Here is a 27,979-nt window from a genome sequence, read left to right as displayed (position 1 = left end):
TAAATAGGCTTGGTGCCGTAGTCGTCGTTGTGCGCTTTGGTGACGAACGTGGAAGCGTGGCTCAGGTGTCCTTCCATCCGAGGTCCTGTGCTTTACTGTGCTGATCTCATCTGGCCCAGACCTTCCCAGCTGGGCCAATGTCTGTGACCCTCCCATTCCCCATCCCAATCCTCAACCCCCCACCCCTGGCAGTGTCCAACATCATCCTTCCATCACCTGCCGTTTCGGTGCCATCTCTTTGACATCGTCAACTTGCGATGGAACCGAGAACCGACGTTCTTATTGTTTAGTTTTCATTCCATTCACTAATCTTCATCTGTTCCTGCTTGCTTGCACCGTCTTCTCCATTTTGTATCCACAAGATCTACCAAGATCTACCTTGCGTCATCCATCCTCTGGCCCCCCCGGTCAGGAACGAAGCCAAAGCTGCGGCATCGGGGGATTCTCCAACCCCACCCCGCCCATCCATCACCACAGCTCAGCTCGGCTCGGGTCTCAGGAACCGAGTCAAGATCGGCGGCGACGCAAGCTTGAGCTTTTTTGCTTGACTGTCGAATTCAACCATATAGGTCCCTTGCCCGCCTGCGCGACGGCCCTGCCCACCATGGTCGTCTTTGTTGATCTAGACGACGAGGATATGGAGCCCCTTCACGTTCTCGAGGCACGCCGCTTGGCAAGTGCCGCCGCTGTCGCGACTGATGCATTGGATTCAAGCAGTCGCGAGCTCGAGCACATGCTTGAGAAGCCGGCGATTGCCCTGGCCCCGTTGGTGACACCAGCTCCCGTACCAGAGCCAACACCGACATTTCAGAGTGCTGCTACTGAGGCTTTTGGCTGCTATCCGTAAGCTCCGTTTACTCTCCCCCCGTATCACGCGCATGTGGCAGGTGAAACATCATGACTGACACCGTATCCTCCTTTCCCGCAGCATCGTCATGTCAATAGCTGAACACATCGATCTCAACACCCTCGACAGTCTCGCCCGCACCTCGCGCCAAGTCCGTCAGGGTCTGCTGCAATATCGCTCCATTCTCCTCTCTTCGACGCTGCATTGCTCCAACGAGGCCGTCCCCGTTGACCCAGAGTCCACGTTCCGCTTTCGTGCGAGGGCCGGCAACTGGTATTATATGGAAGATGGCCGGAACTACAACGGCAAGAGCGGCAGCTGTGCCCGAGACCTGGTGACGGAGTGTCGAAGGTGCAAGACCGTCGTGTGCAGGGTATGCCGTCCTATGCCTTGCCATATGCTCTTGGCCCCATCTCACCAAGGAGCGATTCCTTTACAGACGTGAAAGGGTGGGAAGGGGTACCGAGAGCATTTGAGGCAATGGCCCGGGGAGGATAGAGAGCTTGCCAAGTAAAATTGATTGCTGACACTTTTAAACAGAACTGCGCTATCAAGCCGCCAGCCTCCAACGCTCTCCGCGAGCGTCATCGTAGGTTGTGCCAGTGTTGTACCAAGGCCCCCATTGCAACTTTCGTCAATCACGCGCTAGAGCCAGAAATACCTCTGCTCGATGATGCCGTGAGACGAGAGATTTGCCGATGCGACGTCGACGGCGTCTGGCTGTGTCAGCCCTGTGGGCGGAGCATGCGCGGGGCCGATCACGACTACCAGCGGTATGAGACCCCTTCCTTTCTCACTATGCTGAAGATTTACAAGACCTGTTCTTGCTAACGTTCACTTTCCGCTACAGTATCTGGAAATGGCGGGCTCATTATGGAGAAGTCCTCGGCGGCCTGGGAACGGGCATCGGCGAGGGCGACCGCGGCGTCATCTGCGGCCGCGAGACCGCTTGCGCCGGCGCCAAGGAACGCGAAAATGAGACTGACTGTGATGCCGAGGACGCCGCCGTCACCGGCGCGAACCTGTGGACGGCCACAGACCAGGTACACCTCGATACTGTGCGATATGAGCGCACGCCGAGTCCCCAGCTCGGCCCCGGGTACGAGAGGCACGAGATTGAGGGGATCGGAGGCGTGGTGAAAACCAAACTAGTCCGCATGGTGAGAGTCGGTGCGTGTGTGCCCGAGTGGGACGACGAGAAGAGCCATCACAACATCCTCGGAAGAGAGGTGAAGGGCATCAGGCGGAGTTGGTGTGGCTGGTGCTACAGAGTCATCCCCGGTGAGGCTGATTTGAACAAGGCGGGCGTTACGATGCGTCAGCTTTGAGGGCTAGCCTTTTTTTTCGGGATATTTGCTTTATAATGATTTGATGACACACTCTTAATTCGTGATAAGGTACTTAGGGGTCACCATCGGGGAATCTGCCTCGACGCAGGAATGGATTTGATCTTGTACTGAAGACGGCAAGCTGGCCCAAGGCGAGCAAAGAATAGCTGCCGGGTTAAAGATGGATAGAAAAAGTCTGATAGTGCCAATTACCGTCACATTCCACCTGAATATACAAGAAACACCTACACAGGAAACCCCATCAAGGTCCAGTCGAGTCCATTCCTGTCACCAGCAACAGTAGGCGCCCCTCTAGGTCGGGGGCTAAGGACAAGCTGGCTGGGTGGTGGAGTGGTTAACGGTCAACAATCGATTCATACGCCTGCCAGCCTTACTCGACGACAGGCTGAGCGAGCACCCGTGTTCGATTCTTAGCATGCGCACCAGGAGGTGTAGCCATACCGGTGGTGAACTCTGTTTTTAGGTCTCACGTCAACTGGAGTCTGAGTGTGGCTTATTGTGAGCCAAAATGTAACAGCCAGCCAGGGGTGAAAGAGAAAGAGATGAGCCATATAAGGTTTAAAGACGTCTAGCATCCAGTGATTCGTGCCGTGTGATAGCGAAAGTTGGTAGAAGAATTATACACGAGTTTCTATGGCCCCTTATCTTTTACTCTCTCTTTCATTGTACAGATTGGTTGGGAGTTTTTTTCGGTCTCCGCGTATCGTGACCCGCCTCTATCCTACATTTCTCCCAGCCGATTTTGTGACACTCCCCTAATGGTTTGATGGTACAGAGAATAAATGTGCCATACGTCTCGCCCCTCCTTGGGCCGCCTTCCCCTTTTCATCCCTTGGTGATACAGAGAAAACCCTGGCTTTCCCACGCAGAGGCTTCGGAACAGCAGGTCTTCCCCCCAATGCTTCTCATCTCATCGCCAGGAGTACAATAACAGACTCAAGCGTCCCAAGTTTCCAAGTGGTCCAGTCTTGCTCCTTTTCCGAATAGGTTTTTCTTTTTTCTTTTTCCGGTTTCGCGTCCGTCTTCTTTACAGCTCACCCCGGAAGAGCATCTCCTTTCTGCGCGAGCGGTCCTCGCGGGCCTTTGCGCGGATACCTCCCCAGCGACTCTTGACGGCCTCGAGCTTCTGCGCGAGCTTCTGCGTGTGCTCCCGCGGGGCGGGCGTGCAGATGGTGATGAAGGTCTCGGAGCAGTCGAACTTGCGCGCGAGGGCCGAGACGGACCAGAAGTCCGGGTCCTGGGCGCGGAGCTTGCGGATCTCGGCGACGTCGTCCTTGGAGAGGTGGTAGCGCGGGTTGGCGCCGCGGGAGGGGACGTTGAGGGCCGGGGGGAGGGGTGTTGTTGATTTTGCGGAGGAGGAAGATTGTGATGGGGAGGCGGAGGCGAAGAGGGCGGAGAGGTTTGCGCGGCGGCGGGGGTCGGAGGCCGGGAGGAACTTGAAGGGGGTATGGTAGACGGAGGGGGCGGCGGAGGGCGGGTTGTAGATGATTGTGTCGCCGGCGGCTGGGATCGAGGGGAGGAAGTCGGGGTGGGGAGGGATGTTGAGGGCGCGCTTTGTGCGGGAGAAGGTCTTGTGGCCTCTTCGGGGGACGGTGGTGGTGGTGGTTGCTTGTTGGCGGAGGAGAGATGCCAGCGTGGCGGCTGGTCTTGTCAATGTCCTGGCCTCCATTGTCGGTCGTAGGTTGTGATGATGAAGCTTGGGAAGAGATCCGTGTTTCGTAGTCGTGGTCTCTCTCGTTCACTTTTTTTCGAGGACGTCGGTTAGGAGCTTGAGATGGCCAATTGAATGGTTTTCTTGAGAGAGTGTGTGACAGCACGGCCAGCGTCGCTTCGGCGCGAGTCTCGGACGGGTCGACTGCGGCGCTAGGGGGGGAGGCTTTGATGAGTTGGTCGCGTGCTACGGGGGAAGCTCTTTCGCGATGCTGTATGGGACACCCTGAAGCGATGATCTGAAGTTTTTCGAACAGCCGATTGGAAATTTGGCTTAGGTAATGTAGCATGTGGAGCGAGCTGTCCCAAAAGGGATGCTGAATTGATTAGGTAAGTAAACCGCTGTTGCCTCGTGTTCCCCAGTCACGCCTCAGGCATTCCATCCAAGTTGGCACCCGTTCTTATCGATAGAATCACATGACATATCACGCGCGAGACATTCAACGGAGAATGGAAAGTTGGAGACACCAAGGAAAACGGGCTGGTCCGAGAAAGCGGAATTGATTGGATCAAGGCTTACTTGGCTTTCTCTTGCCAGCGCAGCGTCGCCGGTGACGTCTGCGAAGCTTCCGGGGGGCGCCCCTTTACCTTCCGCGTTACCTCCCCCGATCCTCGCTGTCGGTTGCTCCAGTGAAAGGCGAAAGAGAGAGAAGGAAGGTTAAACGCAAACAAAACAAGAATGACAACTTTGTGGTTTCGGGGAAAGCATCTCGCAACCGCGGCGCGGCAACGGTGTTGCTCCCGTCGGCTTTTACCATAGTTTCCTTGTGCCCTTGAGAGCATCTGATGCGCCAAGGGAGTTGGTTACGTGGAGTAGTGTTTTTCCCAAGAAATACCAAGAGGAAGAAGGCATCATTGCAATGCGTTATTTTCCGCAATAGCACGTGTAGACATGTTTCCCATCAGAAGCTGTTGGAAAGATTCTACTGTCATTCTACGCATTGGTGTTGTTTATGCAGAATTGTCAGTGACGTGCTTTCCATGGGGCCTGGTTTTTCCAGGGACCAAGTGTAAAGCGAGGCGGGAAGCCCGATTTACGCAGGGATTCGTGCCTTGCCGGCGCAAGAGGGTCTACAGAGTATACAGAGTAAAGGCAGTACAGAAGGCAAAGAGGGGTCCTTGTTGCTGAGTAGTGAGCGGTAAGTGAGAATGAGGCGGCAGAAGAGGAGTCCTTCCACGGGGCGGTTTTTCTTATTGTTGTCTTTTGGCATCCTCTCTACTTTTATCACGACCGCTCTTTGGAAGATCTTTTTCTTTCTGAGGGAATATGCCGCGGGCGCCCACGGCTGACCCAGTGATGGGATCGGTGACGGGGCACCCTGCGAGCTTAATGCTTCTGTCTAAACCCCTCAGATGTGATGGAGATCACTGATGCAGAGTCCGTGGGGGAAAAAACATGTCAAAGAAGAAAGAAGGCCGGGACCGAGGCTGACGAGGTGGGAGGGTGGAGAGAGTGTTGGATGGGGGATCAGTCTGAAGCCAAAAACAGGGAACGAGAAGAACTTTTTCAATGTTGGCAGAAGCCAGAACCAAGAACGCCAGAACCTAGGTGTCTTCTGACTCCTCTCTGTTGCATGCTTCCCGAGTCCCGACTTTTTCGTCTGAACAGGGAAGAGGGGCGATCCTCGTCGTTTCTTCGGCCATGTTCCACCAGCTATCAAACAAACCCTCTTCAAGGATGTAGAGTGGTCAGCGTTTTCGGATATAAGAGCAAAGTGCCAGAGACACAAGAGAGAGCGAGAGACAAGGGTGCTAGGGGTTCGGTGGTCGGTGAGTAGCTTTACTTCAGACGGGGGGAATCTCCGAGAGGTTCATGGGCTGTGACGCTGGGAACGCTTAAGAGAAATACGCGAGTCAACTGACTATGCTATAACAAACTCAGGGATGGAGCTACTATTCCGCAGTCACCGACTTGTCGTACACGATAATGCGGACTGGGGATTGACTGATGATGGGGATCATAACGGGGGTTCAAGTCAGTGAACAACGCCCCGAGAGAAACCGAGACCAAAAAAAGTTGTCGTTGAGGGGTCTAAGACATCAAATCTCTGGCCACTACTGCGTGCTGCATTGTGAAAAGAGAAGGGGTCCAGGGTCGAGACTAGGCTGAGCTGTCCCTACGGTTACCGAAAGTTGACTAAAGGGAGAAGGGAAGACTTGGCGATGCGTCCGAATCGGGTAACTTGGAAGACGACAAGAAAGTCAACGGGTCGCATTCGACATTTCAGCCCATTTAGGTCAGGAGGGCACAAGGAAATGAGCTCCTGAAAGACGCGTGTGAGATTAATGGTGATATCCAGTTAGAATTTGGAAGAGCAAAAGAAAAGAAAGCTACGGGAACTTTAGTCGGGCGTCCCAAACAGATTACATATTGGATACGGACGGACGAAACACACGGACAGTCAGCCGATGTAATCCCAATTGGAACTCGAGACACGCCAGAGGAACGCCGGGCGACCGCTCACGGTCGACGGTCGACGGTCGTCTTCGTTTCCCCGCGTATCCATTCATGGCTATCGACGCTTGTGCGACTGACCGAGTATATGTAAAATGCGATTTTACGGCTGCCGATCGGTTCACGCTCGCACAGTCCGCCGATGAAGGGGGAAAGGACGTTCAACGATTCTCTCCAAGGCCAACGGGGATGTGTCCGGACAGAGTTTCGACAAGTCCAGCATTATAAACCATACAAAATGCATGCCTAGTCAGATTCCCCCTGACGCCGGTTGAGGGGGCCATCGGAGGCTGCGGAAGTCAACGGGGGGACTAGCGGAGGATTTCTTTTCTTAACCTAGGCCTAAACCAAGAAAGCTTAGGGGGACACTTTGGAGAAGACGTGACGCGGTGCCTGAACTACACTACTGCCGGTGACAAAGATGAGAGGCGAGACGAGATCGCGTCCGGTTCGCCTTTGGAGATATCGGGCTCTCTGCTAAGGCTTTTCTCCTGGGTGTCTTTGGGCTGTGATGGTTTGTCATAGTCATTCTGGATAAGCGGCACGGGAGTAACAGAGTGAGGTAAGGCACAATGCAAATACATAGTGAGGCTCGCAGTACCTCGCCTTACAAGATATAGTGGGTAGATACTTGGGAGAATACTTGGGTAGAAACCTGTGCAATCCAAGGTACTTGCTGCGAGGTATACCAAGGCAGTAGGCAGTGGTGAGTGGTGACGGAAGGGAGAAGGAAGGGGGGCTAGACATGTCACCCGCAGCAACTTCCTTCGGCGCGGCATCACGTCAATGCAAAAACTCTAAACAACGTTGGGAGCTCCGGGGCTGGCGACGGGCGACGTAGACGTCGGGTACGTCGCGACGTGGGAACGTGACGGGGACACCCCTTTTTTTCATAAGCTGCTGAGGTATTCGTACCTAGGGACGCAGATCTAAGTGGGCGTTGTTGACGGGTGACTGACGGGTGACCGTTCCCCTTTGATCGTTTGGTGGGAACGTTTTAGTTTCTCTTAGCTGACGGAGCAGCGTTGGGCAGGAAGCAATCAGGAACCTGCGTGAGAGCGAGGAAAGGAAAGGGAAACCAAAGTATCCCGGAACTTATTCATACTTACCTTCCTTACCTTACCTTAGGTACCCCGTAGAGTGTAGTGCATGTAAATGGACCGAAAAAACATGATCCGCTGACTGCCGAGAAGAGACGCGAAAGCTGCTCCTGACAGGCGATAATAACTGCCCCTTCCCCATCCTCCTCTTCTCTTTCGCTCCTAGATTGACATTTCCTGACGCTTCATGCCCGAATAAATCTGTATACCCGTACCTTATTGTTGCATATGCTGCATCCGGCACTCTTGATACCGCTTCACCAGACAGACGTCCACCACCTTGCCCGCATCTACTGTATCAGCACCGCACCCGCAATCCGCCTCACCGGAGACCAGAAAAGCAATCCATCTTATCCACCAAATAACGGGACCAACCCGCCTACCTCATCCAACCGAACTCGTCTCTTACGGAGCATCTCCAGGTCTCCAACAACCACAAGCAAGGCACAGCAGACCAGGCCTAGGCCTCTCTTACAGATCAGCACCACAAGGCTCCTGCAGCAGGGGTCAAATCATCAGGAAACCGCCAATCCGCTTGCTCATCCTCTGGACCTGTTGCGTCACACGCTCCCGCCTTTCTCTCTCCCCCAGCTTCCTAAATCCTCGCTCGTCAATCAGGGATCGCTTCTCGAGGCCGTCTTTATCGAGCGCCAATTTTCCAACGAGACTACTGGCTGCATTTCGTGGTCTGCGTGCCTGCGGCAGAGAAGCGATTCGGTCACCCCTCTTCCTACTTGTCTCTTCGTCGCCTTCGACCAAGAGACACAGACAAAAAGTGACACAGCAAGCGGCAGACGATCTGAAAAGGGACCAAGACCAAGACCAAGACGGGCTACGAAGACAGACACCTGACTACCGTCTCGTCCAACAACGCCATCAATCCAAAAAAGACCAACGCCGTTCCGTGTAAATCATCCCATTTCTCCATCGCTCACGGGTCTCAACGGCTAGTCCGCTTCCATTCCCCAAGTTCTGCACGCAGGGGAACTGCGCACATTCTCGGTTCTTCCCCCTTGGTGTTGCGCTGCTCTACTATTGAACCGTTCTGGTATGTACATCTCGATACTATTATCCCACCCTTCGGATATCCCATGTCCACCACCCCCAAACCCATACCCAACCCCGTCCATGTACCCTCTGTACCGTTCAGGTTAAAAAAAAAAAAAGAACATCTTGGTTGTCTTGGCTGGGGGTGTCTCCGGCGGCGGCGCTGTTACCTGCTGCGGACGGCGTGCGCATGTATTGCTTGCTTGCTGCTGCCGATGCGCTGCTCTTTTTTTTCTGCCTCGCCGACTGGACGCTCCTGTGACAATCAATCACCGCACTCGCACACTTGCACCCCCTTCCACCCTCCCCTTCCCTTGCAGTGACCCAAAAAAGGCGAATCGCGGGAATATACGTCAGGGTCACAGGGTCACCGAAAGCCAATCTATTTGTCCCCCCACCACCTGTTTTCCCAGACTTCATTTATCCACGTCCCTTCCCCCCTCTCTTTCTTCTGGGCCTACATAACATCACGTCAACCTCAGGTTCCCTGCTTGTTGAAGAGAGACATTCCATTAACTCTTGGTCCCTTTTCCCACAGAAACCACCAAATAGCATTGTGTCAGCAAATCCATCTGCATCCCACCTCTTAAACACCAAAACCACCAACACCACCGACTCGAACAACCCTGCATCAAGATGAGCCTAGTTGAGGCAAACCCCAACAACATCGCCGAGACGATCGTACAGCACCCCGCCGTCGTCGCTCACAATATGGCCGGCACCACAAGCGGTGATGCGACACCCCGCGCCTCGAGCCACAATGAGCCTCAATCGGACAACACGAAGAAGGACGTGAAGAACAAGGTGCGCGGATTGTTCGGACTCGGCAAAAAGAAGGAAGAGTCAAATGTCTCCAACAAGTCTTCATCGTCTGCCAAACCTGCAACGACCGTCACCAGCAACCCCTCCTTGACACGGGATACCTCTAGAGCTTCAGCTCGGTCTACGACATCGCCTTACGTGCACCCTTCATCGCCAAGCCGTGGAATGTCTACGTCCCCGCGAGTGCCATCCCCGGCGGGCTCCCAGATCTTCGAGCGAGATGTCGACAACATGTCAATTAAGCCTCAATCGCCCGCCATTCCGTCGCATATTCAGACCGAGAACCATATCCCTCCCGTTTTGGACGCATCATCCGAAGCCATCACAAACGACCATCTTGATCCGGATAGCGTCGAGATTGTCACCCACTCTCAGCATCAACCAGCTGCAGCAGCTGTCACCGGCGCCAACGGAAACGGTACACCTCACCCTCCCGATTCCATGGCTGCATCATGGACCGATGAGCTCCGTGCATTTGCGGATCGCGAAGACGCTTCCAACTACAATGCGCTCGATAATGCCGACGTGCGCAGGCTGAGCTTCATCTCTTTTGCCGACGTCGTGCAAGCCGAGCAGGGCGGCCACGGCGGCGCAGCAGGTTCTCGTGATTCCATCCATGTCGCTGGGCTGACGTCCCTCTCGTCCATCAACGCCCGCTCGCCCTCACCCATCCGATCACCCGTCTCTTCTCAGGGACCGGGCACCTCACCGCCAACAAGCAATCCCGCGTCCGTGAAGGGACTGGAAATGTCCCCCGGACGCAAATCTCTTGGCAGCCCCATTTCGTCCCATCACAACCTCAACATGAGCAGCGAGCTCAATATTGAGACTATGTCACAAGCGCTCAGGCGCACGGGAAGCACGGATCTCAGCGGGGTCCGCAGCTTGCCCACGAGCCCGATCGAGGGGCCATCACGTTAAAGAGAGGACAATGACGGGACGTTTGATGAAAATTGAAGCGAAAACAAAACAAATTTACGTTACGGAGTCGGAGGCAAACCGGAGAAACCATTGATACCAAAGTGGACGTTCTATGACTTTTCTTGTCGTTTTTTCTTCTATTCAAATGCTGCAAACTAGGCCAGCACTCGTTGATGGAGGCTAGCTCATCGAATTAGAGAGGGAGGAAACGTGTTTTTCTTCTCTTCACATGCGTTTTTCTTCTACCTTGATAGGGTTCGATTTTGGAGTTGGGCAAAGCAAGATAAATATTGATATCATTTGCTTATCTCACTCTGATGAGCGCTATACGTGTGGCATGTGCGTGATTGGTAGCTTCCTTTTGAATTTGGGAACATCTTCCGTCCCCATCGGCCTACTCCCACGCCCAGCGATTTATGGCTTTCTGTTGCAGCTGCATCATTTTCATCTGCTTCATAAGGACGTACGCAGAAGTTCGGATAGCGAGAATGCAGGCTGATGTGAGACGACTTTGTAAAGACGCAATTTGCAAGGGGAGTGGCCCAACGCATGGCAGTGGTGTACGTTGAGTGTGAGGATCCTGAGTCGGTTCGGTATCCTGATAGCGTACTAAACCGTCCGGATGAACAAGTTAGCGCCACCGGCCAAGGTAGTCCACGTGTCACCGAAGGAAATTTTCTCAATTGCTTCTACGGATACCTGAGTTCTGGCATCATGAGGCGTAGCTCGGCCGTAGGTTGGGCTATCATGAGGGTGGGAATCACATACTACACAGTCCGTCTTTCTCGTCTGCTTCTAGGCCGGTTGGCAACGGCTCAGATTTGGCATTTGATAATTGATCTCGCATGTGCAAGACCAAGTTTTTTCTTTTAGGTTTTTTTTGTCGCTTTTTTAGTATCATGTCACGATTAACGATAAACCCGCGATTCTTCTCATGCTAATTATCAAGATATGTACGCAGGGCTTATTGCTTTCTTGGGGTGAGGTAGTGAATAGAGGGCAGATAAATACATTGGGTAAAATAGAGGTTTAATACGGTATCATAAGTTGATCATTTTATTCCATAAACCCAACCTTTAACGTCCCCTTCTTTTCAACCCGTCCACCAAATCTCTACACACAGCACGACCGCTTTACCGATCATAAGTCCTAGCCTTGGGCATCTTCTTCTCCTCCATGGCCTCCACGTCCTTCTGCTTGTAAAAGTGCGGCGCCAGCTCGGCGAGCCACTTGCTCTCGATGGGCATGCAGCTGCGCATGTACTCCTTTGTCGTCTGCACGAGCTCAAAGTACACGAGCATCTTGGTCGGCGGGTCGACGCCCATGAGCACCGACGACGGGTGCACGTAGACGGTGGCGTTCTTCTTGACGGTGCGGTAGCTGTCGCCGCTGCGCTGCAGGCGCGCCGCGTTGGGGAAGAAGCCGGCCGTCAGCGCGCGCTTGATGGGCGGCAGGTTGGACGCGCCGCAGCTCGAGGGCGAGACCTCGACGCGCTCGCAGAGCTTGGCCAGCTGGTCGCGCACGTCGCGCGCACGCGTCAGGGAGCGCTGCTGCAGGAAATTCTCGCGCGACCAGATGGGCGAGAAGTCGCTGTCGACCCACTGGTTCCAGATGTTGAGGAGCGTCAGATGGTCGCCGCCCTCCTTGACGGTGAAGCGGGCGCGCGCTGAGTCGGCGTGGATCTTCTTGTCCTTGGGGCGGAAGAAGAGGGCCGAGGCCTCGCTGAGCATGGAGACGACGGAGAGCACCTCCTCGACGCAGCCCTCTTTGTCGGCAGCGAGGACGGCCTTGGCAAGCATCGGGTCAGTGGGGAACTCGGCCATCTGGCGGCCCATCTTGGTGAGCTCGCCCTTGTGGTTGAGAGCCTGGAGGGCAAAGAGCTGATTGAGGGCGCCGATGAGGGCCTCGGTCGGCGGCGGGTCCATGAACTCAAAATCGAGGAGCTCATTGATGCCTAGCGACTTGAGCTGGAGGACGACGCCGTTGAGATTCGTGCGCTGAATTTCCGGCATGGGCGACTCGTCCATCTCGTTCATGTAGGCGAACTTTGTGTAGAGGCGGAAGCACTTTCCGGGTCCGACACGACCTGCACGGCCACTCCTCTGGTTCGCGGACGCCCTTGAGCAGGGTGTCACGACGAGGTTTGACATGCCGGTGGCGGGGTTGTAGACGTTCTCCTTGACGAAGCCGGGGTCGATGACATAGACGATACCGTCAATCGTCAAACTGGTCTCAGCGATGTTGGTAGCCAGAACGACCTTGCGAGCACCTTCTGGGGTCGGTTCGAAGATCTTTGCCTGCAGCTCCGATGGCAAGTTGGCGTAAATTGGACAGACAACGAGTTCCTTGACACGACTTCCCAGCTTTTTTGCCGTATCGACTATTTGTTGTTCGGCCGCGTCAATCTCGTCTTGACCCGTGAGGAAGACAAGGATGTCGCCCTTGCCCTGCGTTGTGTGGATTTGGAAAACCGTGGTGATGGCGGCTGCCAGGTAGTTGGCCTCTGGCGCTGGCGTATAATAAATGTCAACTGGGTATCTTCGTCCCGGGATGTTGTAAATAGGGGCATCGTCGAAATAAGCGGCGAACTTTTCGGCGTTCATCGTCGCTGATGAAATCAGGAGTTTCAAGTCTGGCCGTTCCCTTGCCAAATCCTTGACCAGAGCCAGCAAAATATCGGTGTGGACAGTTCTCTCGTGAGCTTCATCAATCATGATGGCCGAGTACCCGGAAAGATCAGGTTCAGTCATGAACTCTCTCAGCAACATGCCGTCCGTCATGTATTTCAGAATCGTCTTGTCGCTCGTGTTGTCCTCGAAACGAATCGAGTATCCGACCTCCTGCCCGACCTTGACGCCAACCTCGTCTGCCACACGCGCAGCGACACTCATCGCAGCAACACGACGCGGTTGCGTACATCCAACCTTCATTCCATTCTTGGTGAACCCAGCTTCGTGTAGGTATTGCGGTAACTGTGTCGTCTTTCCGGAACCTGTTTCTCCAACAATGACCAGAATCTGATACTTTTCCATCGCCGCGAGAAAGTCATCTCGATATGCGTAAATGGGCAGGCTCTTCCTCGTCTCCTGGATTGTGAGCTGCTTCTTCTCTGCTGCCTCGATCTGCGCCGCCAGGAATTGCTGCTCCTTGGTCAATTTGCCCTCTCCAGGCATACTTGACCCCAAGTTCCATTTGATGTACTGCTCCTCATCCATGACGTAGGAGTAATCGTCGTTTTCTCTCTCCGACCTCTGGATCTGCGCCTTGGCCTTGGTAGCCTGCTCCCTTTCCCACTCTTCATGCTCCGTGACGAACTTTTCTTGCCCGTACTCATCCTTCTCCACGTATCTCTTGTACATCGCATCTTCTTTCCTCTTCTTGTCGATTTTGCCCTTCTCCGTGATGTAGTCCTCTGGGATGTAGTACCCATCCTTGTGGTCATCAATTTTGAGGCGCTCCTCCGCTAGCCGTAGAATCTCGCGGTTCTTGGTGAATTCGGCCTTCTCCCGCTCCGATAGCCTTACGCCGCTCCTCAACTCTTCCGTCTCCTCGGCGACCTGTTTACGCAGCAGGGCAAGCTTCTCAGCCTCTCGTTTCCCGAGGTACATCTGTCGACTCTTCATGCGGAGATCCTCCATGTTCGCCTTGCGATCCACCTCTGGCCGTCGGCTCTCAGCCGTCTTTGACTTCTTGTCGTCCTTTTCCCGTAACCGCTTCGCAAACGCCTCGCGCTCCTCAATGTCGCGCTGACGCTCCAGTTCTTCCTTTGCGCCATCCGACAGGTCCGCGTCGCGGTCGCGATCATCGTGGCTAAGCTTTAACCGCTTCGACGCAGACTCTTTGAACTCGGGCTCGTCGTTGCCGTCCGCTTCCTCGGGTTCCGACGGTGGCTCCTCGTCCGCCCACCTGTCGTCGTCGTCTGCGTCTCGTTTGCGGTACTGTTTTGAGGGTCGGGCCGGCGATCTGGAGCGTGATCGTCTTCTCGAGGGTCTATCGCTACGGTCGCGATCCCGATGTCTTTCGCTCGAACGGTCGCGATGGCGCGATTTGTGCTTCGTCTTGTCCTTGACCACCTTGGCGGGACCGACCTCGTCGTCCTCCATCGGGAGGAAGGCGTACTTTTTTGATGCCATGGTCGTATGTATCAATCCAAACGTATGAGGTGTATGCTTCCACGAGATTTCCGGGGGTTTTCGGCTTGGCAGTCCGGAAAGAAGTTGTTCAACAAGAAGCCTGGAATAGGCCTGACGACGTCAAGTCATGAAGGTTGAGGCCTCAAGCAGTTGACGTGCCTGGGGTGTCTCTGCGCATTCGTCTGAACTTCAGAAGGCCCCACACAATTTAGCAACGAGAGTGGGGCATAAGCTGCAAAGAAGCCTGCGCCCAATGAACATGTCCGGATAACATGTCTTATCGGACCTGCGTAGCTCCCTTCTTAACACGTTGGAACTTTACATTTTGGGACAGCTGGTTTGCGCGCTTCCTTTGGATCGATTACCTATTATCTCCATACCCTACCTCACTTCTCTCTTTTTCTCTCCTTTCTTTCGCAACCCGATTTCTTTTCCGACAAGTCCTTACCTTTTTCCATTCCTCTAGGGCTTAAGAAATCCAACAGGTCCACGAGTCAACGAGCATTTTCTCTCGCGCCCGGTTCATCGAAAGGAAAGTACTCTATCTCGAAGTACACCACAGGGGGCCCACGATGTACTTCCGAGGGGCAGCACTCGTGCTGCTGCTCCTATGCCTCGTCCAGCTGGCCCTCTGCGCCGAGGACTACTACAACCTCCTAGGCATCAGCAAGAAGGCCTCAGATCGTGAGATCAAATCTGCTTATCGCAAGCTGAGCAAGAAATACCACCCCGACAAGAACCCGTATGCGTCTTCCTATTCCTCCTTGCCCCTACTCATTGCATAAAGCTAATCGGTGATTCCTATGACAATAGAGGCGACGATAGCGCAAAGGACAAGTTCGTCGAAGTCTCCGAGGCCTACGAAGCCCTCATCGACCCCGAAACCCGCAAAATCTACGACCAATACGGCCACGAGGGCCTCAAACAACAGCAGCAAAATGGCGGCGGCCACCGCCACGACCCCTTTGACGTCTTCTCCCGCTTCTTCGGCGGCGGCGGCCACTTTGGCGGCCACGGCCAGCGCCGCGGCCAAGACGTAAACGTCCGCATCGGCATCTCCCTCCGCGACTTCCACAACGGCATCAACACCGAGTTTCAGTGGGACAAGCAGCACATTTGCGAAGACTGCGACGGCACCGGCTCCGCGGACGGCAAAGTAGACACCTGCGGCGTCTGCGGCGGCCGCGGCGTGCGCATCGTCAAGCACCAGCTCGCCCCCGGCATGTTCCAGCAGGTCCAGATGCAGTGCGACGCCTGCGGCGGACGGGGCCAGGAGATCAAGCACAAGTGCCACACCTGCGGCGGCGCGCGCGTCGTGCGCAAGCCCACGACCGTCCAGCTCACCGTCGCCCGCGGCGCGGGGCGCGACAGCCAGATCGTCTACGAGAACGAGGCGGACGCGAGCCCGGACTACGTCGCCGGCAACCTCGTCGTCACGCTCTCCGAGAAGGAGCCCGAGATCGGGCAGGACAACCCGGACCGCGTCGACGGCACCTTTTTCCGCCGCAAGGACAACGACCTCTACTGGACCGAGGTGCTCTCGCTGCGCGAGGCGTGGATGGGCGACTGGACGCGCAACGTGACGCACCTCGACGGCCACGTCGTGCGGCTCTCGCGCGACCGGGGCGGCGTCGTGCAGCCGGGCCACGTCGAGACGGTCAAGGGCGAGGGCATGCCGGTTTTCCACGAAGACGGCGACAGCGTGTACCACAAGACGGAGTTTGGCAACCTGTACGTCGACTACGTTGTCGTGCTGCCCGATCAGATGGAGAGCGGCATGGAAAAGGAGTTTTGGAGCGTCTTCCAAAAGTGGCGGGGCAAGGTCGGCGTCGACTTGCATAAGGATAGCGGACGGCCAGAGAAGCCTCCGGTGCACGACGAATTATGATGAAAGAAAAACAAGGAGAGAGAAGATGATGCCCCGTAGATGAACTGTGTGATACTAGAAATAGAAAGGCCCAATCAAAGTACATAATACGTGCTCTTTTGTCTGAAATTTCATACCTCCAAATGCGTTCTCGGTCAACCAAGCGCAATCATTAAACTCTGCTCATGTATTGATATCTACCAAAAGTGTCTCGAACCAGCGTCATAAACTCGTTATCTGTAACATCATGTCGTGTCTAGGTCCTAAGAATGTAGAATGTAAAAGCGCCGAGTCATGGCGTCGCAAGATTCATATAAGAGATCCAAAGAAATGGTCATAAATCGTCATCTGCTCTTCCTCCGCCTCCTTCGTCGGTCGTCATAATCATCGTCGTCACTGTTCTCTATCCTGCGCGAGTCGCCGCCATGTTGCACTTCCTGAACCGCTCCCACCACATCCTTCAACAGACTCTTCCAGCTGCTTTGCCCGCTGATCATGCCTTCAATGTCGCTCGCAATCTTCTGCACAACATCGCCATCTGTACCACCCACAGCCCATGCCCCGCTTGAATGCAATCCTTTGCCGTTTCGTGGCCGGCTTTCGAACGCCCCTTGTCTCCATCGCATGGCCCCCGAAGTGCCACCACCACCAACGGGTCGTCCCTGAGTATCAAAGCGGTCGGGCAGGACCTCAACCTCGTCTTCCGATTCTGGTGGTGTTTCGATTTCCCTCTTGCGGCGACGGGAGACCGATTTACTACTAGGTGGATCCGAGGAGGAACGTCTACGGTTGAGGACAGGCCGCAGTGTCGCAAGTTGCTCTTCGCTGAGGGCCGGTACTTCTTCCTCTTTCCTAGCCTCTTCCTCGGCCTGCTGCTCATGGGCTGAGCGGTGCAACCGCAAGGTTTGGGATGATTGGGGTGACAGAGTAAAGGCAACAGACTTGGAGGAAGAATGTTGTGCCGTATGAGGACGCTTTGCAGATAAAGCGCTCGACACCGATGAAGACGCAGGAGATAAGGACCGAGACCGAGATCGCGGTTGGGACTGGGAACGAGACCTAGACAGTGACTCGGGGAGAAACTTTTTGACACGCTCTCGCCACTTTAAACCATCTGCGTTGAAGGTCAGCTTCCGATGTAGACACGAACGAAGAAATATCACAAAAGAAACAACGATTAGATCAACCCACCCTCACGACCCAGACCGGCTGGCTGGACAGCTTGTGGTGAGGAGCTACGAGATATGTCTTCACTCACATGGTCAGGACCAAATCTCGTTCCCGGCGGGCCACCGCCTGGAGGTGGATGACCACCAGCAGGCGGAGGGGGAGGATAGCCGCCGGCCCCGCCTGTGGCCATCGGTGGAGATGGCCCCATTGGCGGTGGTCCCGGAGGGTACACCGAGTCCGAGGACGGGTACGGCGGATACTGATCTCTTAGGTTGGCCGTGGAAATGTTGGGATGCTGGGTGAAGCCCGCGGCAGCTGCTGGTGGTGGCGGGTAGAATGAGCCGCCAGAGGCGTGTGGAGGTGAGGGAGGACGGCTGTAGTTGTCGTAGTACCCGTCATCCCGAGCATCCTCTTCATATCCTGTGATGGTTGTCAGTTCAACTGGGTTACTAGCGTGTGCTCGATTTGGGACTCCTTACTCCTGCGGTCTCTCTCTCTTTCCCTGTTCCTCATCCTGTCGTCTGTGCTGCGTTCCCTGCTGTAGGCGCGTTCTCTTGAGTAAGTCCTTTCGCGTGTGACGGATCTGTCTCTAGAGCGGGATCGGGCGCTTCTCTCCCTCGACCGTCTGTCTTCTCGCCTCTCCACTCGTCTTTCCTCCTCCTCTTTCTCCTTCTTCTTTTGATACTGCTTCAGTCCAATCGCAGCGGCTCCCGTTCCAACTGCAGCCGCCGCCATGTCTCTCAATCGGCTCTTGCTCCTCTTCTTCGCCGGCTCGTGGCCGTCGTAATCATCGCCAGACATACGCCGGTGTCGACGGCGTCGCCTCTCGTTCGCTGCAGACTCATACCCGTCGTCCGGCGGGTAAGGCGGGTCGGTCGGCAGCGGTTCTGTTCCGTACTCAACTAAGCCTAGCTCAGGATCAGCGCTGCGCGGCTCGGAATATAGAGAGCGGGCCTGGGACCTGCTGCGCGACCGACGACGTTCACGCCGTTCCCGCCGGACTTCCTCCTCGTAGTCCTGCTCTTCCAGTTCTCGATCTACCTCGCGGTCCTTCTTCTCTTTGCGGTTCTTATAGATCTTGCTAGCAACTCCGCCTGCCAGACCAGCGGCGGCAATCTCTGCTCCAGTCCTGATGCGAGACTTAGACCGCGACCTACTCCTAGATTTGGACTTGGACTTGTTGCGGAAGTGCTGGACCAAACCCGCGGCGGCAGCCGTTGCAGCGGCAGCCTTAGCCACGGAGCGACTGCGGCTCTTCCGGCTCTTGCGGCTGCGGCTACGAGATCTAGATACAGAGTAGCTTGAAACAGAGTAGCCTCTGCCGCGGCTTCGACCACGATGCATTTCTTCCTTTTCGATCTTTCCACTCTGGTAATACTTTGCGGCGCCTGCAACAGCGAGCGCGGCGGCAGCAATTCCTAGACCGGTCTTGATGCGGGAGCTGCGACTGCGAGATCTCGAGCGAGACCCGTAGTGATGATCGTCGTGATAGGTGTCTTCATACGCGCTACGAGCCCGTCGAATGATTTCAGTGCCTAGGCCACCGATAGCAGCACCAGCAAGGACTTTGCTTCCACGGTTGGCACCAAGCTCCCCGCGGCTGTCTCTTCGACTCGCAGCGAGAGCAGCGATACCGGCGCCAGCGAGGGCTCCCTCTGCAAGATGGCGTTTGTGATGATGGTCTGAGCTGGAGCTTCGGTTTCGGCGAATGACAGTCCGCTTCATGTAGTAATCCTCGTCGTCGCTGATGTATTCGCCGCGACCACGGCCTCGTCGGTCGTAGTGGTACTCACGCTCATCTCGGCGATACGGGCCAAGCTCCTTTGTCTCACGGCGGTAGTAGTACTCATCTTCGCGGGGATCGCGACGGACAACCTCGCGAGGGGACTCGCGCTCTCTCAGGACGACGATGCCGGGTTCCTGACGGGGTACGATGATGGGCGCGGGTGGTGCAGCTTCCTGAACAATAATCTTCTGGGGCTCCGGGGCTTGCTGACGAATGATGACGGGTTGGGGGATAGGTGGGGGGCTGACGGGAGAGTAGAACTCGGTCTCCTTGCGGTATCTCTCGACCTCTGCCCCGCCATGATCGTCCCGGTATTCCTCAACGCGCTTCTCGACTGTGACGTCTCCATCCTCACGGCGTTCGACACGCTTGTCGACTCTGACTTCTGTCTCGGGCGAATGATGATGGTGGTGGTGGCGATGAGACTTGTTAGAGCGGCGGTCCCAGTCAACGCGCTCGCGCTCGACTTCGATGACACTTCGATTATCGGCGACGCTGCGAACATCGTCGAAGCGGCCGGCATCGAAGCGGGGTGCGCGCTCACGTTCACGTTCGTACTCTTTTTCGTAGACGACGCTGCGGGTGTCACCTCTGTAGGGGTCAATAACTTCGCGCTCACGCTCGGTTACCGTGCGCTCAACAACCTGACTCCGGGAGTCAAAGGCGGAGCGCGGGCGGTCGGGAGCATAGCCATACTCGCCGGAGGTGCGCAGCGGGTAGCCCGAGTATCGTGACCGGCGGTCGTCTTCTTCGACTTCGACACGCTCAGTGCGCTCGACCCTCTCGACTCGGTTTGGCGCTACTTTGTAACGGCGAACTGTGGAGGTCTTGTATCGGTCTTCATCGGATGAGTACTCAGTCGGGTCCCGGTAAACCCGAGTGGTTTCTCTATAAACTCCAGCCATCGCTAAATGCGATGGGGGCGTCGAAGGGCAACGCTGTTTTCGGGAAGCGGCAGAGAAATGTCAAAACGGGCGACAACGGTTCGGCTGGATGGTGTAGATTGGCAGGCGGGGGGTTGAACAAAGGATGTGCGATGATGACGGAGGGGAGCCCACGGATTAAATGGTGTGCATGTGTAGTCAGGTAGTGACTAGTTCGGTTTACGGGTGTACGTGGTAGATTGGTTTTATTTAGGAGGCTGGTGGGACTGTGATCGCCTTTGGTTGGGTGAGAGGATGGGAATCTGTCTATTGAACACACCAATAGACGAATATCCAGTCGATTCCAGCCCAGCCAACGTAATAAGGGTGGGTGATGTGAGAGGGAAGTGCCCGGGAGAAGGACAGAGAAAGGTGAGTGAGTGGAGAGAGCGTTCGGAGCGAGAGAAGACGGGAGAGAGGGGGGAAAGAATGGAGGGGAGGTGGAGGGACGGCAAGGGACCGTGGAAGCGAAGAGATGGAGGGGCAGCCCGTCGACCTGTCCGTCACCCGTGGGCCGTCCAGTTAGTGTTGGGCTGAGATGGGAAAGTGCAATGCTGCGTAGCGGGCAGGATCACACAGCGCTGTTGCCAAAGCAGAAACAGCAAAATCAGGGCAGGGCGACAGGTGGGCAGGTCATAATGTCCATGCCTCCCGATCTTACCTTACCTTCCTACACATCCTAGTCTACGGAGTACCTCTCTTCTACTTTACCATGGCAGCCCGCTTCTTCGGACCTCGATGATCATTCTGAGGCATCCCCCTGAGGCTTTCCCTTCCATCCCGACCAGGGCGCCAAACATTGAGGGATGGGACGGGATCAGCCAGACCTCGTTTCTGGGCCCGGTCTTGTCAGTGCCCGCCGCCCAGGCCACGACTTGCGAAGACTCTAGGCGGCCCGGCCAAGGTCAGCGGACGGAAAGGAACTGCTATTGCAGTACTAATGTGCAGCGAGCCACGGATTGTCGAAGGGTGTCCCATGTCACCATCACATTCTGACCCTCGACCGCCCACGCTACTTACTACTATGTATATCCATCCAGTCTCCAGAGCGTTTGGACTCGACCAGGGCACAAAGGATGGGAGGCAAGTACCTAAGGTACATCGAACCCCAATGAAGTGCCTTTTTCTAATCTTTTGATAGTACCTATCCATTTCCAGGCAGCCTACCTTACCTATACATCTCGACAGTCTGCGACTCGGAACTACGATATGCTCACTCCAGGCCTACCTACTATCGAAAGCTTGCCGAGGGGCTAGCGATGTCTATCAACGCTCTTACGTCATTTACACTGGCCACTGCGACCCGGAAGCCAACCCCACGAAAAAAAAAAAAAAAAAAAAAGCATCAGGAACTCGTCAGTCGCCAGTCTACTAACTACGAGCGAGACGCGAAGCGACAAGTTCTTCCAACATCAGTGATAACATCGCTCCTCCTCAACAAAAACATAAGAGTACCAAGAAATCTAGGGATCACGGCGCAAGGCAGCCTTGTGACCAGGCAGATTTGGTGCGGCACGCCATCCGAAGCTAGGAGGGTGGGTGGCTCAGTACAATGACAGGCCGTGACATCCCCGGGCGGCCTTGTCATCCGCCCCTCATCCTTGTCACCCGAGACAGCTGGTCAGCTTTCAAGAAGACAAAGATACCCCGCGGACACATTCCAAGAGGAGGACAGTTCAGGAGAAGGTGAAGAGGTGCGAGAAAGCGCGCGCAGCCCCTGAGGCGGTTTGAGCCGGGTTTGCGCAGCAGGCGCGGAAACGGACAAACGAGTCGTCACGCAACCATCCACGCGGAGGCTATGTGTTAAGGTATTGTTTAACCCTCGGGAGAGGCCAAGCTAGCATTCTTGACATTCTTGACAGATCAGACGGCGTCCGTGGCGCAAGACTTCAAAGATGCATCGCGTCCATCACTCACCGTTTGAACCCTGGAAGCTTCTGCCCCGCATCATCGCAGCCTGGTGTCGTCATGGCACAGGTAGGCAATTACAGTTGCGCCCAATCCCATCGTTCCCCTGCACTATGTGCTGCTAGGCCATATTCTGGAGGCTGGAATCTCTCGGGAAGCGCGAAGAAACACTCCCAGCGAGAAATGCCCCCACATTGGCCCTGGTCTGGCCTCGTGGTCGATGGAGACGAGGTTGCCCAAGACACTTTCTAGTCGCTACCTTACAAGTCACCAGAGAGCCCAAAACTCCATCGCCAACTCTGTCATCATTTGATTAATTGTTTCGCGGGAGAAAGAAATCGGCGTGTTGGGATGGGCCCTGCTTATCTGCCACGACATGGCGCCCACTGCCAAGTTCCAACTTTCTTTGACTCTGCGAACACTACTGGGACTCTGGAAGGGAAACCGATTAGTTTCCCCCGGATCTGCTTCCAGGGAATGCTTCCTTAATTTGCTGCATTAAGAGTGTTCTTCCAAGGCCAGTGTGCCATCGGGAAACCTCATCGACATTGGTCCCTTCCAACCAGGCTAAACCGGCACTTGACCATGACCTGCAGGAAAACCCCCCTCCCCTCAGTGGCTCATCTGCACCGCCCACGCGTGCGGCAACGAACTGCTCGCTCGCCGTCTTTGTCCCTATGAAGTACGGAGTTTCCAGAGATCCCGAGGCCTCCCAAGCCTCCCAAGGCCCGGAGGATGGAGCTTGCTGGAGGCGCAGAGCCGCGCGAGTGCCCGCCTGCCCGCGTCCTGTCGCGGCTTGTCGTCGTAGCAGGTTCACCATTGGCCCGGAGGCATTCCATCAGAGATGGGGCTCCACGGCCTGCATCGCCGCGCCTCCCGGGGATCACCGACGTCCCGGGCAGCAGTTGACTGGAACTCTGCCAAGCACGATTCACGTATTCAAGGTTAATGGGGCCTTTTGCTACGAGCATCGAACTAGGTCACCACGCGTGGAACAGAATCGATCTGATGAAAAAGATGTATTGGCATGATAATCAACTATAACCATGGTATCAAAAAATCCAGCCAATCCAACACTCAGGGCCTCAACTGGAAATGTAGATTGCAGGCAAACCTGACCGTCTTGTTAGCCGACTGTATACGTCCAGAACTGAGCAAACAAAAAGGTAACAAGTAATGTCGTTTCAGAATTTTCAGTGTGAATAAAAATCATTTAATAAGATATCAAATACAAATGGAGATTAATCCAAATCATCTTTAAGACGATGGGGAAAAGTGTGCATGAAGAAGAAAAAAATTACATACCTTCAGTGGTGCTAGAGGATCAGACGGCGCCTACAGATTGTTTCCAACCTTTAAAGCCACAAGTAGCCAGACTAAGACTTTCTTGTTGGTTCGTTGGATAATTCCTCTGCTCGCGCGTCTGATCCTCCAGAGGTATCGGCATATGTTGGTTTTCTTGGTGTTGGACGAGAGGGGAAACTATCTTGAAAAATTCTGCGGCGGGTGCGATTTTATTTATCAGGTGACGTGGGTCAGTGTTATGTAAGCGAGATTTCCGACAGTCTGGCGCACGTTCCACTTTTTCGGGCTCTGAGGCTCTCAGGACTAAACGCTGAGCCAGCTTTTAATACCATGGCAATTTTCATCAAATCCGAAAGTTCCGTCTAGAAGCCATCGGCCTTGAGTTGTCTAGTCAGCTGGTGTCTGAAATCATACTTTCAACAACCTAGCTTTTCTTTCGAAGAAAAAATAAATTAATAAACTCCCTAGCTTGGGTCGCTTTCCAACATGTCTACCTAATGTGAGGCATATGTTAAGCCTCGGTGGGGCTGATGGGACGAGCATCTCAACCACACGGACTTCGTGGGCAGGTTTTGAGGATGTTTATCCGCGGTGAGAAAACCTGAGAAATTCATTAACGGATATTCCGCTGAAAAAGTCTCAGCTGTTGTGGTCAGAACCAGCATGGGTCTGGCTTTGATGTGGCAAAATGGCTCTGCGTGGATATTTATTCGAGAAGTATCTTCCCGCGGTGCTACGAGAGAAGTTCCTCGGACCCTGATTGTAAGCCAATGTTGTATACTGCATGGTTCGTACTTCATGACGAAGACCCGAGCTGTTGCAGTACTGAGCTTTCTCTGGCTCTGTCAACAAACGCAACTTCTTCACTTCCCTACGTGTTGGCCCCGGAGTATGGAATCTCATGGTGAGAGGACCAACTTTCTCTGGGGGCAAAGGGCCTCTTTGGAAGGCTGTGATAGACCATGTGCCTCTTTCCGTGGTTTTTTCTTGGGTTTGGGGTTACAACTGCTCCAAGAGGCTGCTATCGTCCAGGGGTGGTGAACTGTTTGGGTTCCCAGTGCCGTCTGTTGATAAGTGTCGCGAAGTTTCATGCACAGTCCTTAAGGTGAGGAGACTTTTGCTAGATGCTGTGTTTGGTATGAATCATTTGACAAGCCATGTGAAGCCTGCCTAAATCCTTTGGCCCGATAGCCGTGATGACTTACCAAGGCAGTCCGTTAGGGCCAAAGACAGCTTTTGGATCAATGTCTCTATAGGTGGCTGTAGCTCTTACCTAGGTAGGTAGCTTAGAAACCTCCGAGAGGCCAGTCAGAGATGTTGCCCGGATGGACGTCTCTGATCGTTCGGGGCCGGCTACGGCTCTTCGTCAGTGGAGACAGTCGGGGTTTTCTTAGTACCGTTGAATGGCATCAGGCATGTAAATGGAACCAAGAGCCCATGAAGAATGTCAAGCTCCATACATGATTGCGTGCTTTGCGTGTCAATGGTGCAATACATTCATCCACTACCGACTCCAGGGTAGGAATCTCTTTGACGTTGGTCGACCCGACCCGGCACCCGGTAGCCCTCCACTGACAGGATACGCGCGACGGACATTAACCGGACCTTGCACGCCGGTTCTCCATCGGCGGGGAGTCATGAAACTGCAGAAATTTCTCCATGGCGAATTCACGCTTGCCGTCATCCCAACATACCCTGGCACTGCAGACTGGACTTAGCAATTGAAGTACACTTGGGGTTGCAAGAAAGGTCACGGCGGGTTTGCTGCTTTCTGAACTTTCTCTCATTGCTCTTTGCTTGAGAATTCCCGATCCTGCCAGCGACCGATCCCCCCCACAGTCAATCACATTGTCTCATGTTCCTGGAAGCATTCCATCCAATCCCGGCTACTCTCCAAATCAAGTAAAGCAGCATTTCCAACAAACCTTCCCAACAGAGTTCCATTCAAGTCAACCAACCGGCACACACCATGAGCAGCCCGCGCTCCCGGCCCCGCTTCTCAGACGATGAAGTCGGCAGAGCACGAGCCAACCCTCCGAACCCGGCATCACCGCCGCGCCCGTACTACTCCGACCCGGACTCAGAAACCACCACCGCCACCGTGGCCACGCCTCGCGAAGACCAACCGCTCCTCCGCGACCCAGCCGCCGCCATCGAGGCCGGCGAGTCATGGAAGCCGCCACGAGGGTTCCTCTGGATCGAGCTGGCTATTATGGCCAACGTCTTCCTCTACGGGTTTGATGGGACCATCACGGCGGCGACGTACGCCGTCATCAGCTCCGAGTTTGACGCCGCGAACACGGCGAGCTGGCTGACGACGTCGTACCTCGTCACCAGCACCGCGTTCCAGCCGCTGTACGGGCGGTTTTCTGACATTTTCGGGCGGAGGGTGTGTTTCTTTGTTAGTAGTATCACGTTCGGGCTTGGCTGTCTTGGTTGCGGGCTGGCGGGCGACGTGGTGCTTCTCAACTGCATGCGCGCTCTGACTGGGTTTGGAGGCGGTGGTCTTATGACGATGGGTGAGTTTACCAGTCCATTTGCTCTCAAATCTGCCAAAAAATGCTGCGTTGAAGGGGGACTGATATCGAGAAAATAGCCACGATTGTCAACTCGGACATGATTCCCTTCCGCGAGAGAGGCATGTACCAGGCCCTCCAGAACGGCATGTTCGGCTTCGGCGCCGTGGCTGGTGCTTCGTTTGGTGGCTCCATTGCCGACCACATCGGCTGGCGCTGGTGCTTCTTGCTGCAGGTGCCCGTCTCCATCATGGCACTTACTCTAGGGGCCCTGGTGATCAAGAACCCCGAGGGCGGGTTCGATATTGACACCAACGACTGGAGGGCCATATGGTCGAGGGTGGACGTTTCTGGAGCACTGCTTCTGGTTGTAGCCATCTCCGTGCAGCTCGTCGGCCTGAGCTTGGGCGGCAACGAGCTTCCGTGGGGTAGTCCCATCGTCATCGGCACGCTCGTGGGCAGTGTGCTTTTGTTGGCGTTGTTTGTGCTCGTCGAGGCGCGGACAAAGGCCATTCCCGTCATTCCACTGAGGATGCTCCGGGGAAAGTTGCCCATTTTTACGCAGATTTCCAATGTTTGCGCGGGACTCGCGGCGTATGCGGTACGTAGACCTCACATGGACTAGCCATACACTGCTCGAAACGTTGGCTTTATGATTGCTAATATGACTGTGACTATAGTACCTTTTCATGCTTCCGCTCTTCTTCCAGGTAGTGTTGCTCGACTCGGCGACTAAAGCTGGCGCGAGACTGGCGATCCCATCACTTGCCACGCCTCTCGGGGGTCTATTTGCGGGCATTGTCATGTCTCGCTGGGGCAAGCTCATTTGGCTCGTCCGAGCTGGCGCATTCCTGATGCTGTTCGGCAATTCACTCGTCACTGCCCTCCAATTTCAGGACTCGCAGTGGAAGTATCTCGTTTACATCTTTCCAGCGAATTTGGGTCAGGGTATCATCTACCCCGCGATTCTCTTCACGACGCTGGCCTCGTTTGACCACGCTGGTGAGTATCTTCTTGAGTTAATCAGTCAATTGTAGCATGAGTCCAACCCAAACTGAACTGACACCACCTCAATTAACATAGATCACGCAGTTTCAGCTTCGACGGTGTATCTCGTTCGCTCTTTGGGCACAGTCTGGGGCGTGGCGATAACTTCTGCCATCGTGCAGACAACGCTCAGTGTGCGACTACCCGAAGTCCTCGGCGACATCCCCGATAAGTCGAGAGTATGTTTCCTTCCTGTCACTACTAGTATGGTCTTTATGAGTGGAAATGACCCCGTTACTGACAAAAGCTCTTCTCAACTCAGCTCATCGACGAGATTCGGCATTCCGTGACAGCCCTCAAGACCCTCCCTGCAGAGGTGCGCTTACCCGCTCGCCATGTCTACTATGAGGGCATCCAGTATGCCTTCGCCGCCTCTACCACGTTTGCCGGAATCGCTCTCATCGCCGCACTTTTCGCAAGCCCGCGCGGTCTGCGTAGCACTCACAAGTAGACCATTGCCGGGCTGAAGGGGCTGACTGCAGCTTCAAGCTCTGTTATACTGTATAGTGGGACTATGTCAGTAGACGTTTGGGTAAAGAGTATTGAAGCGCGAGCATAATTATCAATATGTATAGCTCTTCGCAAAATACCCAGTTCATGAAGTCAAAGCATGCCATGAGGGACACTCAGACCGGTATCGACTGAGAAGATATCCGATCTATGGAAACTCAGAGACCCTCTAGTTCTAGCTTACGCAGATAACTTTGTGTGGCACTCAAAATTTCTGGTTCAATGAAAACATTATGCCAGCTTCAATTTCAATCTCTTGGAGGGGAGGCAATGGAGTAGATCTGCTTATATCTCTTTAAAGGCACCTTTCGACAACTGTACATGCTGCTTTCTGGCTTATCATTGGCATCATAGAAACCTCCGGCGCAAGGTCTTTTTTATCGCCAGGCTGGCATATCAATTCAATTTGATTCGTTCGAGCTTGGCTATTGGTGCTACTAGAATACTTTCTTACTTGCCCCCGTATTCGCGCTTATCTACTCATTCCCCGTAGGATCTATGCCCTGGTCTCGTTCGATGTTGCACACAATATGCGCCACTTCCTTTCCCGTTCTACTTTTATC

General features: G+C 54.7%; 9 protein-coding genes across 9 annotated transcripts; 6 read left to right on the top strand and 3 right to left on the bottom strand.

Moving 5' to 3' along the window:
* Positions 1–604: 604 nt before the first annotated feature.
* Positions 605–2,175, top strand: CABS01_06024 (uncharacterized protein; the record flags this gene model as incomplete). Its single annotated transcript, XM_060539391.1, has 4 exons — positions 605–843; positions 929–1,220; positions 1,388–1,620; positions 1,698–2,175. 4 exons carry the CDS (start codon positions 605–607, stop codon positions 2,173–2,175), a joined length of 1,242 nt encoding a protein of 413 aa, XP_060404786.1.
* Positions 2,176–3,223: 1,048 nt separating this feature from the next.
* CABS01_06023 (uncharacterized protein) lies at positions 3,224–3,865 on the bottom strand (the record flags this gene model as incomplete). The annotated part of the gene is made up of 1 exon (XM_060539390.1): positions 3,224–3,865. The coding sequence occupies one exon, from the start codon at positions 3,863–3,865 to the stop codon at positions 3,224–3,226; it is 642 nt and encodes a 213-aa protein (XP_060404785.1).
* Positions 3,866–7,689: 3,824 nt separating this feature from the next.
* Positions 7,690–8,313, top strand: CABS01_06022 (uncharacterized protein; the record flags this gene model as incomplete). The annotated part of the gene is made up of 1 exon (XM_060539389.1): positions 7,690–8,313. One exon carries the CDS (start codon positions 7,690–7,692, stop codon positions 8,311–8,313), a length of 624 nt encoding a protein of 207 aa, XP_060404784.1.
* Positions 8,314–9,144: 831 nt separating this feature from the next.
* Positions 9,145–10,251, top strand: CABS01_06021 (uncharacterized protein; the record flags this gene model as incomplete). The annotated part of the gene is made up of 1 exon (XM_060539388.1): positions 9,145–10,251. The coding sequence occupies one exon, from the start codon at positions 9,145–9,147 to the stop codon at positions 10,249–10,251; it is 1,107 nt and encodes a 368-aa protein (XP_060404783.1).
* Positions 10,252–11,384: 1,133 nt separating this feature from the next.
* CABS01_06020 (helicase associated domain-containing protein) lies at positions 11,385–14,384 on the bottom strand (the record flags this gene model as incomplete). The annotated part of the gene is made up of 1 exon (XM_060539387.1): positions 11,385–14,384. The coding sequence occupies one exon, from the start codon at positions 14,382–14,384 to the stop codon at positions 11,385–11,387; it is 3,000 nt and encodes a 999-aa protein (XP_060404782.1).
* A 572-nt stretch (positions 14,385–14,956) lies between these two features.
* CABS01_06019 (DnaJ domain-containing protein) lies at positions 14,957–16,272 on the top strand (the record flags this gene model as incomplete). Its single annotated transcript, XM_060539386.1, has 2 exons — positions 14,957–15,126; positions 15,198–16,272. 2 exons carry the CDS (start codon positions 14,957–14,959, stop codon positions 16,270–16,272), a joined length of 1,245 nt encoding a protein of 414 aa, XP_060404781.1.
* A 323-nt stretch (positions 16,273–16,595) lies between these two features.
* Positions 16,596–20,112, bottom strand: CABS01_06018 (uncharacterized protein; the record flags this gene model as incomplete). The annotated part of the gene is made up of 3 exons (XM_060539385.1): positions 16,596–17,365; positions 17,443–17,841; positions 17,901–20,112. The coding sequence occupies 3 exons, from the start codon at positions 20,110–20,112 to the stop codon at positions 16,596–16,598; spliced, it is 3,381 nt and encodes a 1,126-aa protein (XP_060404780.1).
* Positions 20,113–20,868: 756 nt separating this feature from the next.
* CABS01_06017 (uncharacterized protein) lies at positions 20,869–23,069 on the top strand (the record flags this gene model as incomplete). The annotated part of the gene is made up of 5 exons (XM_060539384.1): positions 20,869–21,034; positions 21,171–21,226; positions 21,748–21,824; positions 21,993–22,107; positions 22,605–23,069. 5 exons carry the CDS (start codon positions 20,869–20,871, stop codon positions 23,067–23,069), a joined length of 879 nt encoding a protein of 292 aa, XP_060404779.1.
* A 2,243-nt stretch (positions 23,070–25,312) lies between these two features.
* Positions 25,313–27,357, top strand: CABS01_06016 (major facilitator superfamily transporter; the record flags this gene model as incomplete). The annotated part of the gene is made up of 5 exons (XM_060539383.1): positions 25,313–25,862; positions 25,940–26,460; positions 26,540–26,861; positions 26,943–27,085; positions 27,169–27,357. The coding sequence occupies 5 exons, from the start codon at positions 25,313–25,315 to the stop codon at positions 27,355–27,357; spliced, it is 1,725 nt and encodes a 574-aa protein (XP_060404778.1).
* Positions 27,358–27,979: the final 622 nt, after the last annotated feature.

The sequence above is a fragment of the Colletotrichum abscissum genome (assembly GCF_030869225.1).
Source record: "Colletotrichum abscissum strain IMI 504890 chromosome Unknown Scaffold_12.1, whole genome shotgun sequence".
Classification (NCBI taxonomy): domain Eukaryota; kingdom Fungi; phylum Ascomycota; class Sordariomycetes; order Glomerellales; family Glomerellaceae; genus Colletotrichum; species Colletotrichum abscissum.
The sequence above is the reverse complement of the archived record's forward strand: the minus strand, read 5'-3'. Positions and strand labels throughout refer to the sequence as shown.